The following is a 20550-nucleotide window of genomic DNA, read 5'->3' on the forward strand; positions in this document are numbered from 1 at the left end:
TTCCAAGTGCAAAAGGAGGATGCTCTCTTTTTCTCTTGTGAAAAAAAATTGTGATTTTTTCACAAGAGCTCTTATTAGTGACAGAGCAGACCCTGAACTCTGCAACTCCAACTCTTTCATTCAGCCAATTCCCAGTGCCTTGAAATCAGAATTATTCAGGCAGTCACATGGTGACAGCACAAAAGTCAAGAAAAGGGACAGTTAATTTCTTTGACAGAGGGGAAGAACAGCCTTAATAGCTGTAAAACTGATGCAGCTAATGGCTGGAGGATGTCTGGGCTGTAGTAATCATGAAATTATAGAATTAAGGAATGTGGTTAGAACTACCAGCTTGGACTTCTGTCAGGAAACCTTTGGCCCAGTTGTCGCAGTCTCTTGGAAGGCACTTCAAAGAAGGTATTGAGGTGCAGGGGTGAGTCCAGAGAAGGGCAGTGGAGAAAGGTCTGGAGGGTAAGTCCTATTAGGAGAGGCTGAGGGACCTAGGGTTGTTTAGTCTGGAGAAAAAGCAGCTCAGGGGTGACCTTACTGCTCTAAAAATCCCGGAGAGAAAGTTGTAGCTAGCTGGGGGCTGGCCTTTTCTCTTAGGCAGTTAGTTTACAGGATGAGAGGACACAGCCTCAAGCTGTGCCAGGGGAGGTTCAGACTGGATGTCAGGAGGAATTTCTTGATGGAAAGGGTTGTTAAACATTGGCTTGGGCTGCCCAGAAAAGTGGTGAAGTCACCACCCTAGCAGGCGTTCATGAAAGGACTGGGCATAGGACATGGTGCAATGGTCTAGTTGGCAAGGTGGTGACCAGTCAAAGATTGGTCTCAATGGTCCAGAGTCTTTCCCAGCCTAAAGGATTCTGTGCATTCTCAAAGAACAAAGGAATCTAGGCAGGCTAGCAATTTTTGAAGAAAAGAATCTTGATGCTGAAGTACTGCCCTGAATGCCAAAAGACGTGGTGGAGGGGGTGGTGGCGGGGGGAATAAAACCAGTCTGAACAAGAGTTTTGGCTGTAATTCAGTAAAGAAAAATGTTTATGACCTTTGGAAGAAGTGGGTCTCCACTCAGGAAGACTACCAATTTCAAAATTTGTATGGAGAGAAAATATAAAGGGCCAAAGCCCAACTAGAATTTACTTTGGCTGCTGCAGTAAAAGACAAAATGATTCTATCAATACATCTGGCGATCTTGAAGACACAGATGGGAAACAGAATGATGGCCTAAGAATCCAGGGGGGAAAAAATAACAATCTATCTACACATCTTAGACACGCACAAGCCCATGAGGCCAAATGGGTTCCTCCCAAGGGTACTGAGGGAGCTGGTGGAAGAGCTCATTGAGCTCTTTTTAATCACTTAGCAGCAGTCCTGGCTAACCAGGAAGATCCCAGGAGAATGGAAGCTGGCCAGTGTGATGCCCTTCCACAAGGGCTGGAAGAAGGATCTAAAAGGTGCTGGGGCACTAGAGGCCTGCCAGCCTGGGGAAGGTGATGGAGCAGATCATGTTGGGTGCCATTATGCAGCACATACAGGACAGCCAGGGGATGAGGCCCAGCCAGCAGTGAATGATCTAGGGAAGGCAGGTGCTACGTGACCAACCTGATCTATGACAAGGTGACCCAGTTAATAGATGAGGGAAAGGCTTTGGATGTTGTCTGTCTTGACTCGAGCAGAGCCTCTGATATTATCTTCCAGGGCATTCTCACAGAGAAACTGGAGAATTACTTGGATGGGTGCACTGTTTTTTGGGTAACAAAGTGTCTGGATGGCCAGGTCCAGAGAGTGGTGGTGGATGGAGTTACATCCATCTGGTCACAAGTGCTTTTTCCAGGGATCAGTACTGGAGCCAGTTTTGGTTAACAGCTAGTTCACTGATCTGGAGGAGGGAACATACTCTCAATACATTTTGCAGACAACACCAGGCTGGGTGGGAGTGTTGACCTGCTGGAGGGCAGGAAGGCTCTGCAGAGGGATCTGGACAGGCTGGATTGATGGGCTGAGGCCAACGGTGTGAGATTCAATAAGGCCAAGTCTCAGGTCCTGCCCTTGGGTCACAACAACTTCACTCAGCAGTACAGATGGGGGACAGAGCGTCTGGAAAGTTGCCCAGCAAAGGACCTGGGGGTGATTTGGTTGACATCTGTCTGAACACAAAGAAGCAGCGTGCCTAGGGGGCTGAAAAGGCCAGTGGCATCCTGGCCTGTGTCAGGAACAGGGTGGCCAGCAGGACCAGGGCAGAGATTGTCCCCCTGTACCCCGCACTGGTGAGGGCACACCTTGAGTGCTGTGCCCAGTTCTGGGGCCCTCACTTCAAAAAGAACATTGAGGTGCTGGGGTGTGTCCAGAGAAGGGCAGTGGAGCTGCTGCTGAAGGGTCTGGAGCACAAGACCTGTGGAAGAGCAGCTGATGGGACTGGGTGTGTTAAATTTGTAGAAAAAGAGACTCAGGGAAACTTCAACTCTGCAATTACAGGAAAGGAGGCTTTAATGAGGTGGGGATCAGCGTTTTCTCCCAGCAAATGAGGGGATGAGAAGGAACAGCCTCAAGTTGTACCAGTGGTGGTTTAGACTGCATAAATATGGAAATAATTCACTACTGAAAGGACTATCAGTCACAGACCAGGCTGCTCAGGGAAGTGATTCAGTCCATGGTCTGGAGATACTTAAAAGATGTGGCATTTAAGGACATGGATAAGGGGTGGATTTGGAAGTCTTAAGTTAAATGTTGGACTTGATGACCTAAATTATTCTATATAGATATGTTTATATGGAAGTAAAAATAGTCTTAATATGTAGAAAAAACAGACAGATGGCAAGATTTTATAGGCTGCCCTCTCTATGAATGGATCTAATTACTGGAGGTAAATAATGAGGTGGTTTCAGGGGAAAGTTTACTACATTTGTGCTGAAAGGATATTATGAACAAACAACAAAAGTCAAAAACTTTTTTTACATGATCCTTATTTTCACAGAACTGGTAATACTCAGGTTGAAGCCATGGTCCGTCCTGGCCATACAAAGTTACTAACTGGAATCCTTTTATTATAATAATTTATCACAATTATATCACATAACTTTATATTTTAAAATAATGAATAATAATAAAATAATTAACAATAATTAATTAATAAGAAATAGAGGGTTTAGGGCTGTTTTTTGCAGTAAAAGCTAAAACAAAAGTGCAGAGTCTAAATGAAGTCAGATCCAAAAACATTTTAGACATGGATATCTGTGATGTCAACCATGAGAAACATGACCTTCCTGTTCCAGAGGACAGTCCAGACGAGAAGTTGGTTTAATCAGTGTAGTCCTTGATCTATGTGGTACACCACATAATCTGGGAGAGAAGTCAGGAGGGTCAGTGTAGCAGTTCCAGCCTTACCGTGTGCCGTCTCTAGGGATGTAGAGTCCCTTGTATTTCTCCCGAGGTATTCCTGAATTCTCTTTTCCTCCCCAGGGTTTTGTTTGAGTCTCTCTGGATTCTCATCATTTCTTTAGTCTCGCCTCAAAAATCTCTTTGTCTGGGTTACTTCTTGTAGGTGCCTTCTGTGTCTCTCTTGAGAGACCCTGGACAATATTTATTACAGACTGCTAGAGAATGCCTGGTTCCTGTGCTCAAATCCTCTCAGTATCTCACACTTGGCTCTTGCCTCACTGCCATTCAGTCCACCCTTTCTGAAAGTATCTCCACACTTTCTCCATGACACTTTTACAACTTTCACAGCAGTTAACAAGTTGTTTACTTGTAAACGGTTGCCTTATCCTTCCCTATTCTTTCATAGCTGAATTTCAGCCAGGTCCCGCCCATACAATCTAGCCATTACTCCATAAACAATCCTGTAATTCATCCCATATATTAATTTCATATAATGATCACGCTTAAGTCATCCCCATGGCTTATGCAATTCACTAGATTTCCAGCCATCCTTTTGATATTTCTGCTGTGGTTAGAACCATTGTTTCTTGGGGGCAGACTTGTGGAATGGGTTAATATAATCAACTTGCCAACAAGTTTCACCAAGCTTGTGTTTTGGAATTGTCAGCAGCAGCAAATGGAATTGAGGGACCCTGAAAGCAAAGGCAATGTTTGGTCTAATCTTATCACTGAACTAAATACAAGGTGGAGAGCACTGAAGTCACTCCATTATCTCTAACTGTGCATACCTTGTTCCCAAAGGAAGCTCAAGGCAGGAAATCACATGCTGCAGAAAATTGGATTGTACACGGTCATCCCTTGCAACATATAAACATTTATTTTCAGTAGGCCTTCTATTTGCTTCATTTCAGACCAACAACTTTGCTCAGCTGCTGTGATTTTCATCCTTACTTTCTTTTTCTTTCTGAGGCCTCCAGAAATAAGTAATAAAAGAAAGCAGTATGTGGTACGTTATGTGGGATCATTGCAGATCATTAAAAAAGGAAAAAAATGTATGAAAACCAGTTGAATCTCCCTTTTATTTCCTTCACTTCTTGTTCAGACCGGGAGCCCACACAGTTCTGTTCCAAATCTGTCTTGTTTTACCCTTTCTACAGGGACATAGTAGTGTAGTGTGTGGGGTGAGGTCTTCAATTTGTTTATTTAAAATTCTGTTAAGACCTTGCTTGTTTTGCTCAGGCACCACTTGAGACACCACCCAGGGACAGCATGAATAACTTAGAGCAGCAGAGAACTGAGTCCACCAGAGTATAGCTTAGCAGTATAGCAGTGTTGAAATGGAATCAGAGCCTGGATAATAGATATCATTTGTGGGCTCCACCAATATTGCCACATGGTATTTGTGTTGCCAGCTTGAGCCATGACATCAAGATAAAGTGCAAAACCCAATGGAATGCTGAGGAGCAGCATACAAATGTGTCATCCTCCAAGCAGTAAGAATTTTCCTCAGAGTATAGATTCAGGCCATGTTCTTTGAGAAGCAGAAAATGTCTGTTTTGTACCTTTGCACTTAATTCAGCCCTGTACTTTGCATCCTGTCTCTGAAGGCTTAATTTCAAAGTAAGACAATAATCTGTTATCAAGTAGAGAAACCATGGTGATGACTGTACTTCCACAAACCTAAATGATTTTCCAATTTTGGAAGGAGCTGTGAAATCCAGCCTTGGCCACTAAAGCTCTCCTATACATCATACAGATGTTCACAGCCTTCACTGTGCTGTGAAATACTCATCAAAACAGAAGCCTAATTAACACCTCTTACAAAGGCTGCAAAAAGTGACTCACCAGTGTTATGCTGTTAGCAGCAATATCTGGATTCCTTGGGCACCACCAGCAATATCATTCACATGTGGACCCATGTCAGCCCTTGTAAAGGTGCACATTATCAAGAGAATTAGGGTAGAACCGAGATATATAATTTCCAGACTCCAATTACAACCTAATGATTACTTTCACAACACCGTTGAGACAAACACAAGTTGTTCTAAAAGACTGCTTCAATTATTAGCTATTCATGACAATCTGAGTACACAAGGACAGTCAGAGGAAAAAAAGGGAGAGGTTTATGCTTTTTTTTAAAATAAACTTTTAATGTGCAATATAGGCATGATCACTACAAGATCTTCCACCTATACGCAATACTACACACTGTTAACACACCGCATTTTCACTGTACATTAAAAAAATCTCGGAAGAATATTCCTTCACTGGAAAAATATCATACAATCACTTAAATAAACAGAGACAACATTACAGTGCAAACAAAATCCTGGTTTTATTTATTCTGTAATTACTGAGTACTTTCTAAAAGTCTTTTAGAAAAATAATAAAAAACCTTCCCATGGACAACCAAAATGTTCTGAGATGATTTCCTCTTCCAGAACCAAGAACCTTGATCTGATCCTTGAAGCTGTAATAAACCGTATACTCATTTGTATGATGCACATTCATATAATTTGTATGAAACAATAGATCCCAACCCAAAATTTGCAGACAGCAATAAAATGGCACTTGCTGGCTTTGTCTGACTTTTGATCAGACCCATGACAAGAAAGGTCTGGTACAATAGTTATCCCCATGAATTAAAGACAAAGTGCTTAAGGAAGCCAGACAAGGCCTTGATTAATGATGCTATTGATTTCTACTGGTAATTGCTGTTAGGCAGAGTAGGGGCATAGTTTTTTTTCCCCTCTAAAGAAAAACAGACTATGGAACAGCAATCATGCCCAATTCAACATGCAAAAGAAGAAATAACACATATTTCTGTCCCAAAGAGCATGATGGTGATGCTCAAGCCCACAAAGGCCAAGACTCAAAGCAGATGTCACCTGATTCCTAATCTGTGTGAACTCTGACACCTTCATAAACTCCTACTCTGGTGAGAGAATAACTAACTTAAAAGTGCTTGTATGCTCTTGTCAGTTGGGTGATGTTAAGAGAGTAACAACTTTAGGGAAATAAAAAAGCGGGTAGGTGAATATGATGCCTTAAGTTTTAGCTTTCATATTTTTTAGATTCTGTGCTGCTTTAGTGTGTAGCTCTGAACCTCCTATTAAGTGTTGGTAAGTTCTCTTCACAGGGTAGGTAGACAAAATAATTCCTTTTTCAGCTTGACCAAGGTCAACTGTTACAAGCTCCAGGCCCAAAAAGTATAAACAACAGTGAATTGAAGAGAGAAAACAAGGAGGAGGGAATTTCATAACCTAAATCTATAACTGGACAATTAACTCCAATATGCTAATGGACCAAAACTTATAAAAGTGTGAGACGTTGTGACTGTTGGTCCATTATGTGACCATTTTGGGTTCATCTTGGGTGTAGCCCTGGCCAGGCTCTTACACTGCCCAAGGTGTATCCTTTAAGGCCTTTCAATAAATACCTACTTTATTCTTTAACTCTGTCTAGCCTCTGTTCTAGGTCAGCCTTCTCAAGGCATCAAGTACACAAAAAGGGGATGTTTGTTTTCACTCGGAGAGGATGTTGTCCTCCACTGAGGCACCCTCCTTGGAAAACTAGAAAACCTATTTCAATGCAGCTTCCAATTCTGGGTGAGACAGACAGTTTGACCCACTGCCATTGCTGCATAAAAGGACACTGGGCTCTTCACACACATATGATCAACTTCTGTTCAAACTGCATTGGATGCCATTTAAAGAATAAGGCAGGCTTAAAAGGAAGCACCAGTGAGTATATGGGTCATCACTGAGGTTCTGAACAAATTAGACAATACCACGAAGAACTACTTTTACAGGCAGTAAGTGGTTATTCCATCACAATTTTCAGATTTGCACTTCTTTCTAAGCATACATAAAAAAATAGTAGTAGCTAAGAAAGCTGAATTAAATAGCACACAATTTCACAGTCCTATTGCTGTCTGTAAAATACATAACCTGCATATAACCAGTTTGCTACTATACTAGCTGATGGGTTAATTCACAACATTCTAGATGTATGTGGGAGATGGCACAACATGAGGACTATAAGGCTATAGATCCCCCAGTTCCAGCTTGTGTACAATTGTAATTTTTCACTTATCTCACTGAATGAGCACACAAAGCATGTAGAAAACATGTCCCAGGTGTATGGGCACTGATTTGGCAGGACTAAGATACAGAGCAGCTTCCCCAGTGCTTCTGGCTGACAGTGACTGAAATACAGCAGGAGGCAGGCTTCTGCTCATGGTGAAAAAGAGCACTGGCCAGAAGGTATGTGCCAAAGGGGCCGTGCCTTAAGAATGCCTTGGCAGACCATTGAGACCAGAAAAACAAAATTCTGCTCTGCTACATACTGCAGTTCTCACAACTGCAAAAGCCATCTTGTGGGAAGGCAGTGTGATACACAAGTTAACCTGCTACATCAGTAGGACAGCTGTTTGATCCAGATGAATGAGCAAGTGAAGATTTTGCCTACTAAAGCTTTATAAAAGCCTTTGACCACCCTCATGCATAAATACTAACCCACATGTCAAAATTACTTATCCTAACTACTTAAAACATTGTGGTGTAACTGCCCCAAACAGAATTAGCTGCCTGTACCTACAAATGAAACTTGCAAATGAAGACAGTAAACATTAAGAGATTATTGTACCAAAAAGGATAAAAATATATAACAAACTACTGTTTAATTACATCCCCTATTCATAAGTAATTGACAGTGATTTGCTCTCACAAAACTATTTTAAGATTGTGTGCCTAATAGAAGTTCAATATTTCACTACCCCAAGAAACTGCATTAAAAAAATCCCAAACCCATCAAGCTAAGTGACCAGAGCCAGAGACTTGCTTGCTAAGCAGCTCCTTCTCAGGTCTATCTAGAACACCCTAGGGTCCCTCAGAGTAAGGTTACTCTTTCTCATGGAGAAGTTTCTCAGGGTAGCAAGAGAATACAAGTTGTTTTTTTACTGCTGAGAAGAACTTGTTGATTCTTCTCAAAACATGAAGGAAGAACTTTTGTTGGGAAGCACTTTCATTCACATAGAAGGTCTGGGAAGATTATCTGCTCTCCTTGCACTAAAATAAGTGTTCTTTCTCTTACGCAGCAATACAATTCTAGAGGCATGCTGCAGCACAAGTGTATCACACACACATCCCACAGACAACTCTGCAGAGAGCCCACATTCACAAGACTAAATGCTGCCTCTCTCCATCATAGACTCGAGCTCTAAATTCTGGCAATGAATTCTGTGCAACCCAGCTTATCTCTCACCTCCCAACCACAGGAAGGGGTGAGACTAGGTTATTAGAGAGTCCGTACAGCCACAGGGTAGAGCAAGGACAAGTGTTCTGCTCCTTTGATGGGCAGCTTTTTTGTAGTGTAGTAGTGGATGACTTCAGGAACACTGTCGAAGGGAGGGCTGTTCTGACCCAGGACGTATTTCTCTTTGGTTTTCGTCAGCTTCATATGCATAAAACCTTGACTGCTCCTGCAAGGAAAGCAGAGTGTAAGTTCATGTTTGTGCATAGGGAAGAGGGATGTGGCACCACAACAAGCTCTTCTTATGGAGGAGAAAGTAGAACAAAATGCCAGTAGTTGCTGGGTGGCAGTCCAGACTGGCTCCAACTGCTACTTGCAAACCCCCATGGACAGTTCACCACAAAGGAAACCCAAGGTAGTATTTAGTTTCAAGCACCTGTGCTGCCTTGATCCACATGCATGGCTGTCTCACACAGAAGATTAATAGAGGTGTGCCAGAAGACAATCCATTTCCTTCCCATGGCCCCTCTCTCCAGCCCCTTCAATATTTTCCTATGAATACTTACTTTCAGTATAGCCAGTCGTTACTTCTGGACCCAAATATCTGTGTTGTTGTCCCATCAGAGGCCTGAGGGTCCCTTCACAGGCACAAGCGGGCCATGAACTTTGCTTAGCTAGGCAAGACAAGACCTGCCCTGTTCTACCCTGGATGGCTCACCTGTGGATGCCACAGGGCAGACCTCACTCATTCCACCTGGGCAGCAACTGTCCAGAACAGATCTCTGTTAATCGGGAAAACTACTCCAGGTGAGCATGTTCCCAAGGTTCACGGCACAGTTCTGCTTTAGACTGAGCACTATACTGAGCAAGGGCTGCTGTCCTGTGGTCTTTCTGCAGGCACTTTATTTGAGAGAAGGCTCATGATTACGCAGGCAGGAGAAAAGTGTCATGGAACTCATGGAACTGCCCTGCCTGCTCTTGGCAAAGCAACCTGTCCGACAGAATTCCACTCTGATGGGCAGCACCCACACTGCACACAGAGGTAAAGCAGGCCTCAGCTCTTCCCAGGAGAGACCCTTCAGTGTTTGCTGTCTTAACATAACATATAAACTACTTATAAGCAATGACTTCAGCCAGGGCACACAAGTGCAAAGAACAGCTCCTACACATCAAGATGTTAAATGAGGCTTAGAAGGTTTTTATGGCTTGTTTGATGTCCCAATCCCTAACCTTCTTGCTCCAAGCCGTTGTTTCTTCTAGGTGTGTCCAGGGGCAGAGACAGTAGTGTTAAAATTGGAGTTGGTCTGTGCCAGCAAAAAAGCCCAATTCAAGATGACACAGAAAGCTGCAGCAGGAAAACAAATTATGTTACAACCAGCTTCACTAAAATCTGCCATATTCTAGTTAGCAGGTGCAGCGTTCCTTTTGTAAGTGCCTGTATCATAACCAAGCTCGTATCTTTGAGATGTATTCAACAATTCTCTGATGAAGAGAAACCTGCTCCACAGAAACTATGGCAGGCACTGCAATTATGGCTCTACATGCTTAAAATCATGCTTTAAATATCTATTTCTTAGTGGGAAAATATATCTTTTAAGTAATAAATAATCTCTAAATTATTTTCCTTAAATAAGACTGTCTCCTTAAATACTTATTATGAGGACAGATGTTCAGTTGACTAGGAATCTGTTTTGCCACAAAATGACTTAAAAATGTGCAAGTACATTATTGGACTGAGGTGCATGCTAATTTCAGAAGTATGGCAAGGACTGAAGAAAGATCATTTAGGTGCACTTTAGTGCAGAGAAGGAAAAGACACAAGCATTTTTTGAACAGGAGTGTTCAGGTTTTGAATGAGAATGCACACTGTATGAACAAATTGCTACAAGTCATGTATTCATGACAGACAGCTGTTGCTTCCCCAGGAAGGACCTATGTATTTATTCAGGTTTGTGTAGCACATAGTCATTGAGCACATGCAGAAAGAATCCCTGCTATATATCCTACCATGTGAGCCTTCTGGAAGGTTTATGAAGGTGAGGGAGAAAATGTGAGCTAAAAGTTATGAATAGCAGGCTAATGGAGTGTAGACAAGGCTAATCCATAGCTTCTGCCCTTGGGATGGAACAAACCCAATCAGCAATGCAAGATGGGGCACAATGGGCCAGAAAAGGAACTGTGGTAGGGAGGGCACCTGGTGGAAAGGAGACTGATCCAATGATCTGCCCATGAAGGCCTACTGCAGTCCTGAGTTCCATAGCAAAATTCCAGCTGCTGGAAGACAGTGACACTACTTCTACAGAGTACTCGTGAGACTGCATCTGTAACTGGTGAGAGGGTGTCCTGTGATAAAAGACATGTCAATACTGAAGCATATCCATAGCAGGACCACTAAACATGGTCTGGGAATACCTGACACATGAGGATAGGCTTGAGGAAACGGTGCCTGTTTACTCTCCAGGAGAAGAAAAGGTAGGATGGAGGATGCCAGGTTGCAATCATCCACTGCCTAAAAGGGAGAGTTACAATTCTCATCTTCTATAACGTAGAACACATTAAGTTGGAAGAAAGTCAACTCAGCACCTTGAAATCATGCCCTTGAATTAAGCCCTTTCAACTGTAAACTATTCAGTGAAATTCACATCTACACTAAGGATCCTTCTGTGCTGTCTCACCTTCACTATTTGTCTTTAAAATGTCTCACAGTCTCCCCTTTTCTGGTATGCCTGGACTCAGAGAACCAGTGCCTTTAGTAAGAGTTAAGGGCAAAATTCTGCACTTGATTAACAGCACCAGTGCTGCTAGACCAGTGACTAGAATTACAGAGACCATGTCAAAAAAGAATCTGGAAGTCATACTCCCTCTTCCTCTCCTCCAAACACTGATTTTAGTATGCAAAGAAATTACGGAAAATTCAGGTAATGACAGGGAAAAAATCTTAATGGTTGAAGTGATTGTAAATAGGTTTCTGCTTAGTTTTTGAATCACTGTTGAACACACACCTGACTGTGTAGTCCTGGTTTTGGAATGCCTATTTTTCAGCTCAGCAACAACTATTAGATCTGCTTGACCCAAGGTTTTCAAAGAAAAGAGCCTAAATAGTGATCCCAAGTTCACACTGGTGAACACTGGTGAAGAGGCAGTGCCTTGAAGAGACAAGACATACACAGTTTGTAAGAGAAGGTGCTAGGACCTGAACTACAGCACGTGATATTGTTATTGTGTGAATTCTGAAGGTCATTGTGGTTTTTCAAATGTTGCAGTAACTCTTCACCACATTGAATTACATTCAATTGACAAACAGTGACAAAACAATGCTATTAGAGACAATATTCTACCCTTTCTTTCCTTTTTGCAACCATTCCCATGAGTTTCAAACACACAAGAAAATTCCTAATTGCTGATCCCTGCACCAAATTTCTTTGGAACTTCCAAGCACAGATGTTTACACAGACACAAACTTGATACATGACTAATAGTCAGTCACACCTTGTTTGAAATGTTTGGCAACACAGCCATAACACTGAGAGACTTTGAATTGCAACCTGCCCACATATTTTCTCTCAGTTTTCAAAACCCAATGAGGATGGGAAAGTAATTGGGCAGACAATTAATCAGAATGTGCTTTCTTGATCTTATGCATGAAGTGTGATAAAAGCAGGTTTAATAAATATTAATGAGATATCAAACCTAGTATTTTTTCTATGAAATAATGGCTTTGATTCAGTGTTTACAATCAGAAAGTTTGGCCAAGTCTTCTAAATCCTATTTTTGCTGAAGAAAATGCTGTTTTGTCAGAACAGATTTTCTGCATTAATTTTGATGAAACTTGCATAAAGAAAAAAGTAACAACTTTGCAATATCATCAGTGAAAGAATGCTAGCAATGTAGGAAACATATGTTGTGTTATTTTTCCATTCTGAAATTATTTTCCATTCCATAATCTTAACTTGTGTTACATGCTGTTACTTTGAACAATGCCTATGTCTCATGTCAGTGTATAGCAACAATAAAATAAAATAAAACCTCCTCTGAAAAATAAACTCACTGCTTAACTCCTAAAAAAAAAAAAATTGAAAAAATCATTTACTGGACATTAAGAGGCTGGCCTATGAACTGGTTTTCCTGTTTCAGTTTTGCTTTTTCAAGCATATTATACACAACATTTTATACCTGACGGGCAAGGTGTAGAAGTGTTAATTTGCACCCAATGTGTGAAAATCACTACTAAGTCCAGGCTCCATTCTCTATAACCAGTTCCCATCTGCTGGTTTGAAGGTAGTGAGAATCCTCAGCTTGTTGGATTTTCCATAGAAATCACAGAATCCATACTTTCTGCTAAGAGCCAGGACCTGATCATTATAGTTTAGGCTAACAACAGACTGTTAGCACACTTTTAAATAATTTTATTCAATTGCTAATTTAGAGACACATAAAAAATCCCATTAAATTATACTGACAAGAAGAAACTTGTTATTTTTACAATATTACAAGAGTTACTTCCAAGAACAAAAATCAACAGAATGGTGAAAGTCCAGCATTTATCCAGAACCCAGAACTACCCAAAGTTTATGTAATCAACTTTGGTAATCAGGACCATTTCTACAGACACTGTAATGACAAAAAAAAACAACCCTATAGTTTGCAGTTTCCTTTGCTATTCAGGGAAACCACATGCCTGTTTATGAGTCCAGAGGATCAGGATGTCAAAAGGCATCACCCTCTCTGAATTCAGCTCTGTACTTCCAGTGGCTGTGCAGGAGCTATCTGACAGAACAGAAAGCAATGCCTGTTACTGCTTTTGCTCACAGACTGCACATGTAAACTTGTGAGATAATCCTTATCTAAAATTAAGAACAGCCGCATTTCCCAAAACTGAAATATGAGTCAGGAAATGAAGTGGTGTGGGCACAGTGCACACTGCTGCAAGCCTTGGGAGGGGGAAATCCTGACTGAAAGGATTAGCTAGCGGAGCCCAGTTGGTGCCTGGTCTTCACTGGGCAAGGCTGAAGCATGATAACCCCATCCTGAGATCCCTGTTCTATTGCTGCGTCAGGAAGGCTTCCCTGTGATCTTGATGTTCACTGAAGTAATTGCTGAACACGTAAAACATTTGTAAGTATGAAATGGCTCTCCCACTTTCATTTGCACATCTATTTCTACCTTTTTCACCAGTGTGCTTGTTAGTAAAGAACAGGCTTCAGACAAGGAATTTGAAACTCGGCATTTCAATAGCAGCCAGGAATTTCTGGTTACAGCACAGTTACCAGGAGTATGGGTCTCCAGTTTTTACGCAGCCTTCTGCAATTATAATTGTGTTTAAGGAAAGGGTGGGTGGGCATGAGCGAGTCAAATATCCACAAGCCTGAAGGAATGCAGAGAGGTGGAAACACAGGGAACAATCCACGGCTGGCAGAGGAGATTCAAGAGAAGGAACAGCTGCTGCTCGTGCCTTTGGGATAATTTTGTTCTGGGAAGGTGGATTATACTCTTTTCCTCTTCTGCTGTGCAGAATTTAAATAAAGCTGGCAAGGAGGCTTAGCTCTTTGGATCCCAATCCATAAAGATGCCTTTAGCTTCAAACACTTGTCACCAACAATACCAATTCCTGGCTTCTAACTGAGATGGGTAAAATAAATGTGTACTTCAATAAAGCCTTCTCTGATGCCCCCAGAAATAGCTAATCCACATGCAGTTAAATTTTACTGGGTAAATTACAGAAACTTAATCTACCTCAATGATTGTTTTATACACAGATGCATTTTAATTTAGCAATAAAGCTATTTTCACACTCAGTTCATTATATTTGGAATGATAATTTTTGGATTTTGAACCAGACAGATATCTCACACAAATTCCCCATGCAAGTCAAGCCTGTCTGGCTCTCTCAATGTCCACAGAACATAAAAAGACTTCCTGCTATTGGAAAAAATGGCCTTCAGAGATGTCTCCTTTATGAAATATTCAGCTATATTAAAAGAAAATGAGCAAGTTCTACCATCTTTTCACTTTTCAAATACAGGTAATGTCTGGGTAGATTCTCACTGTTGTGTATTGGGAAACAATCTTTTGTTATTAGAGAAAAGAAAACTAAAAAACTATAATGAAGTGGTTTGGGTTTGGGTTTTGCTTTCTCTTTTGTTTTCAGAAAAAGCTTGTCACATGAAACAGAAGAACTGATAGTAAATCACTGTTACTTAATCTCAGTACAAAATCAGGGTTTGATTCTTATTTTTTCCTTTAAGCAGAAATGAAGCATGTAACAAAAAAAAAAACAACAACAAAAAAAGCTGACTCACACATTTCCTAAGATGCACAAACACACCTAACAGATACAAAAGGATACTAATACTAAAGGCATCAACTTAGCTGTCCAAAGCAACAAAATATAATTCTAACTGTCACCTTTTCCTCTGGAAGTTGTGCTCTAGCAGAATAACAAAAATCACTGGGCTAATGCAAGAATTAAGTGAAATACTTTTAAAAATAGGTCATATTCCAAGACTTTGAGTTTAAGGGAAAATTTAGGCCTGAGGGAAAATTCACATCAAAGCTTGTCCATTAATGCTTCAGTGTTTGAAAATATCTAGAAGACACATATATTGGAGTATATGGAGATCAAATTACAAAAGAGATAAGAGGAACTCAACCACAGTTCTAAAGCAGATGTGTTCCAACTCAAAGCAAACCTCTGCATTACAGAAAAGTCCCAAAAATAATAGCAGAGGAATAATGATTTAAAATATACTCCTACAAATATTTTTCTTCTTAAGTCCTAAAATGGAATTTTAAACTTATTTAAAAAGAAAAAATCCTCTTCAGTGCTGTTTATAAAAAACATTTGTTACAACCAGGTATCACCATCAGACCAGCAGTAAGATGTATTTTCAGAGCAGACCTGTGAAGAAATGGCATAAATGCCAAACTGGCAGGAGTAATGCCAGTGAAAAGATCTGGCCTGTACCCCAGACCTACTTGGAAGGTCAGGTTCCACATCAGACCCTATCCTGCATGAAGGAAAGAAACATTTCTCTTTGCACCTCTACAGCCTATACCAAGGCAAAGGGGCTTCTTCTTCTCTAGCACACAAAACCTTGACTGTCTTCCTCAGCTAGAAAATGAAGTGAATTATCCTTATTATCCTGCCATGGGTGGGAGAGGTAGGCTAAATGATCTTTGATCCTCCCTTCCAACCTCAACTGTTCATGAATTTTTATTATGTTACGTTGAACACATCTGTAATGTACCCTGCTCAGCCTAAGCTAGGTAAGGCAATTTCAGAGCAGTGCTAAGACTGGAATACTGTTATTTCCTAATTCTATAGATCTTTCATCCTCAGTCCTTGGCTTTTTACTTCAAAATGCTGTACAGATTTACTCCAGTAAAGCACACAAAACAAAATAAATAAAATCCCCAAACAATACAGTTCCTTACTCAGCCTAAAGGAAAAGGAGCAGGAGCACTTCAAATTAGAATCAGAAAAAAAAATTAATCCAAGTTTATTTAGTTAAATGGACACCAAATGGAGATTAAAGATCTGTTAACATCTCCAGACAGGAAGGTACTAATTCAGTGGCTGTAACTATACATCATGTAGTCCCAAACACTCTGGAGTCCTTTGGAGCTAAAACATAATAAAACAGTGCAGCAAATTGGATCATTTTCTTGTATGGCACCAGAGAAGTTATGGCTTATAAATACATTTACGATGTTTTACTAGCAAGTACTTACTTCAGTGAAAGAGAATAGTCATGCTTGCTTGTTTGACTATTTCTTACAAGGTAGCTACACTCCTTACATAAACGTAACAGGTTTTCTGCATCTGTCCGACTGATTGCTCCATGATACCATCTAGAAAAAAGCAAAGAACTTAATGAACACACAGAAATATTCCCATCACAGAATATTCATATTGCTTCCACTACTTAATTTTTTAAGGTGCGAATTGTTACCAGTAGCACATGGATACCTTTAAAATCTAATATATTATGGATAAAAAGCTCTGGATGAAGTTACCACAGATTGTGGAGGCTTCTTGTTCCTGTCAGCTGAGGGGAAAAATCTCAGACAGAAAACCATGCAAGAAGATTGGCATACATGTTTATGCAAGAAATTCCCCTTTAGAGAAACACATTATAATCTGTCTTGCAAACAGATCCATGATATACAATTTGCTCTATTTCATCCCTGGGATATATCAGTTTTTAAACTAATACACAAAATAAACAACAAAAGCAAAGAAACTGAAGATCATATGTGGAGAATATGAACAGTTAACAGTGGAAAAGATTTGCTAAAAGAAATCTTTAAAAAAGGAGAAGAGTGATAAAATGTGAAGATCTATCAAAAAGGCACATTCTAAACAGAGCTGTGGCAATTCTGAGAGCTTTAGATAAATCTCTAGTGTATCTGTGGAGTGGATGTGAACAATTCAGGGGAAAAAAGGAAATTGGGTGAGGAGAGGTGGGTTCTTCATTGAACAAGCCACTGCAAACACAGAAGCTTCCCAGTGCCAGACTTCACAAGTAAGCACTTTGACCCTTCCCTAAGTTTCCAGAGCAATGTATTGTGTCTAAACCTGTACTGTGTCAAATGTAGCTCTGAGGAAGCTCTCTCCCTCCCTGCCATTGCCAGCTGAACTTTGAAAGCTGTGTGACACTGCCACATCTGCCTAAGCAGGACACTGAACACATCAGAAGCGCTCTCTGTCCTTACCAGAAACTGTTGTTTGCTTATTCCATTTGCTCTTACTCTAGCAAAGATGCTCCAACTAAAAGATAGGTGAATAAAGACCAGATAAAAGCCTCTTTCACAGAAATCATGCCCTCAACTGCCTTTTTCTGGGTCATTGTCAAATCTGATGAATGTGCTAAAAAAAATAAAGTTGGTACCCAAATTAAAAATTCATTGAGTGCTTGATTAAAACCAAAGTCTGCATTAGAGGGAACTAAAGAGAGGTTGTACTTTGTATAGTCAAAAGAGACTAGAAAGGGAGGCCCTGACAGCTTAATCACCTCACAAATAAGATGGATACACAGATACATATTATTTCAGGCAGTCTCCTTCTCATCTCCCATTAAGTATTTACTGGTGAAGGATATTTCTTAACAAGTAATTTAAAGACTAGATTGCCTTCTGAGTGTGGCAGAATAATATTAACAGAAAGGTGAATCAAGAAATGGATTTGGGAGAATTTTAGAACTTTTTCTATTAGCTACAATTATATTTCTCTTTTTTTCTCACCAAAGGGCCAAATGAAACAAAAGTGAACTATTACCTTACCAAAATAAGGGAGATGCTGAACTCTGATATTCAGAGAGAAATGGAAAAAGAACACAGGGCTGGTTTGAGGAAGAAAAACCTGCTTTTAAGAGTTGAAAGTAAAACAGTGGATGAGACAACATCTGATTCAGATGTGATGCCTGGAAGCTGTTTTGGCTACACCTGACAGTAAGCAGCAGTATCCAGAAGTGTAATTGTTTGTGAGTCATATGCCCATGTAATTGGGACACTCTGATTGCTCCTGTTCCAGCTACCTAGTGCGATAAGCAAAATGAGATAATCAGCTTTAAGTTCCTGAGAGATTTGCTGTTCAACTGTATTGGGTCTGTTTGTCCTGGGTGTGCTCATTTTTTGGAATGTCAGCATATAAGCATTTGTGAAGAAAGGTCAAAAATTCAAACATCAGCGATATGGTCTCAAAAAAGTGCAATGACAGCTTGTGAAAAACACCAGTGCAAAAGTATGGAACAACCTGAATGTCTTCTAAGATATCCTGAAAAACACATGCACACAATGCATACCTGAAAGCTAAATTCTAACATAATCACACACTTTGACCCTTAGCAGGATCTCCTCCCAGGTTTGTAAGTACCCTGATTGTGGTTTACAGAATGCTTTTCCTATGTCCCTTACTTTGTCAGTGGTCAGGTTTCGGCCAGTAAGGGGACACAACTCCACTGAGGACAGGAGAGCAGCATCAATTATACAGTAAGTATAGTAAGTTATTACAGCTTATATAATGCACAACAATACTCTGTTTCTGAGTTAGAACAAAACAGGAAACCACAAGATCTTGATTATAAGGCTGGGAGGGATTCACTTTCAATAAGACAATGGAAACAGCAGAACACACTTTTTTCTTTACACTGTTATTGAGGAAATAGAACAAATTACTTTGATTCCCCTGGGTCCATGAGTTAGTAAGTTCATAGTTACAGATTCCTCTGTCTGAAAATATTTTCTTAATATACTAACTCACCTTGGTATTTCTGCCTGTTTGGGGAATATCCTAACCTACCCATCCACTTGTCAATTTGTGTGTGTGCATCCTTTTCTTTAGATCTTGTATTCCTTTCTGAAAAATCAGACTCTATTTTTGCAGAAAAAGAAGGAAGGGTTTGGCATGTGTTGTGGAGATATCTCACACTACTAAAATGAGTAATTTGAATTATTATGAATAATCTATGGTAAAATAAATGTGGACTCTTTCACTTTATGATGCATCATTAACTGCATTCATTTTAGGTTTGACCCATCATGCTGAAGAAACAAAAAAGAACCCTCATGTCACTGACATTTGAATAGTTAAGAAGGAAAAACTAGACCTGCAGTTTTCAATTGTAACATTTAACTGCAGTTATAATAAAAAACAGAACAACACCACAGCATATTTGTGAGTCATAAATTAGGTAACAGAAACTCACCTTCCTGCAGTTATTTTTAATGTATTTGGGACTGTGCAAGCAACTTTGGTGAGCTGGAACTACCCAACTTGGAGGACCAAATCTACAGTTAAATTTACAGCCTTTTAGTTATTTACCTAACAGTATCAGTGAGTAATTTCACAATAATGGTTGCTACTTCCTCTACTGGAGATAAGCATACAATCAGTCAATGGGCAGGTGGCTCAAAGGCTGAGGTTGGTTAGATGGAACATGACAACATGTGGATGATATTATCTGTTTCAAACCTAAGCTTCCAAACACTGCCTGAAAAATAGAATGTCAAAGGAAAAGCAATTTCTGGAACTACTTCCTCTCAAACACTAGATGAGGAGTCCCTCCTGCTGAGGTTCTAGGTGTAAAAGGATTGTTAATCCTCTCAATACCACTAGCATTAAGGAACAAAATATTCTCACAAAGTGCATACTCACATCCATGCTAAATTATGCCCTCCCTGTGCAGTGCAAATAAATTCTGCCTCTAACCCAGAATGAGAGTTTCTGGAGTGGACTGCCTTCAGGGATTCAAGACACAGCTTATTCACTTTACTGCATGAATCCACTGGCTTCTCAGTGACCAGGAATATCAGTCTAACTTTTGTAAATTGCTCTACTTTTTCACTTTTCATGATTTTTCTCTGTGTAGCAGGAATTCTGGCCCCTTCTGTGAGGCTGCACCTTTGGTATGATACAGGACAGTGGGTCATTCCATCACAAGCTAGTCTGTCCAAACTATTCAAGGAAGGGAATCAATAAGGCAGGACAGGGCCACTCTTGTGGATACCAGACATTTACTACAGGGATTTCACCCAGAAGCTGAATTTGAAGCTGATAGAAGTGCATCTAAATACTGCCCTCAAGTTTCATAGCAAAAGGATAGAAATAACAATCTTGTTTTCTGAAAGCTGTTTAAGTGGTCTTATTCTCTCCCTGGAGGAGAATCACTGCCAGATGCAAGGCAAATCTGATGTATTAGAAACATGCTCTGCAGCCACAAATATATACCTTTAAACAGAATTTGGTTACATGTGATATACAACTTTTCTACACTAATGCAGTATAAACAACAAGGTTGAAAATGGAATAACTGAACATACTTGACAGATAAAATTCTCTGTTCCTGACATGAGTTTCCTGTTTAACACTATTTGGCTCCCCCACAAAAATTACTTACACTTTGTGGGATTAGTAAGTCTTTGGGGTTTTGAGGATAC

General features: G+C 40.3%; 1 protein-coding gene across 1 annotated transcript in view; it reads right to left on the reverse strand.

The window, feature by feature from the left end:
- Positions 1–5482: 5482 nt before the first annotated feature.
- Positions 5483–20550, reverse strand: part of SHB (SH2 domain containing adaptor protein B) — a 63045-nt gene continuing 47977 nt past the window's right edge. The window contains exons 5-6 of the mRNA XM_021535520.3: positions 16345–16464; positions 5483–8842 (exon numbers count right to left, since the gene is read on the reverse strand). Of these exons, the coding sequence (XP_021391195.1) occupies positions 8659–8842; positions 16345–16464 (304 nt within the window). The 3' untranslated portion in view covers positions 5483–8658. The remainder of the gene's footprint in view (positions 8843–16344; positions 16465–20550) is intronic.

Source organism: Lonchura striata, chromosome Z, assembly GCF_050655825.1.
Source record: "Lonchura striata isolate lonStrDom1 chromosome Z, ASM5065582v1, whole genome shotgun sequence".
Lineage (NCBI taxonomy): Eukaryota > Metazoa > Chordata > Aves > Passeriformes > Estrildidae > Lonchura > Lonchura striata.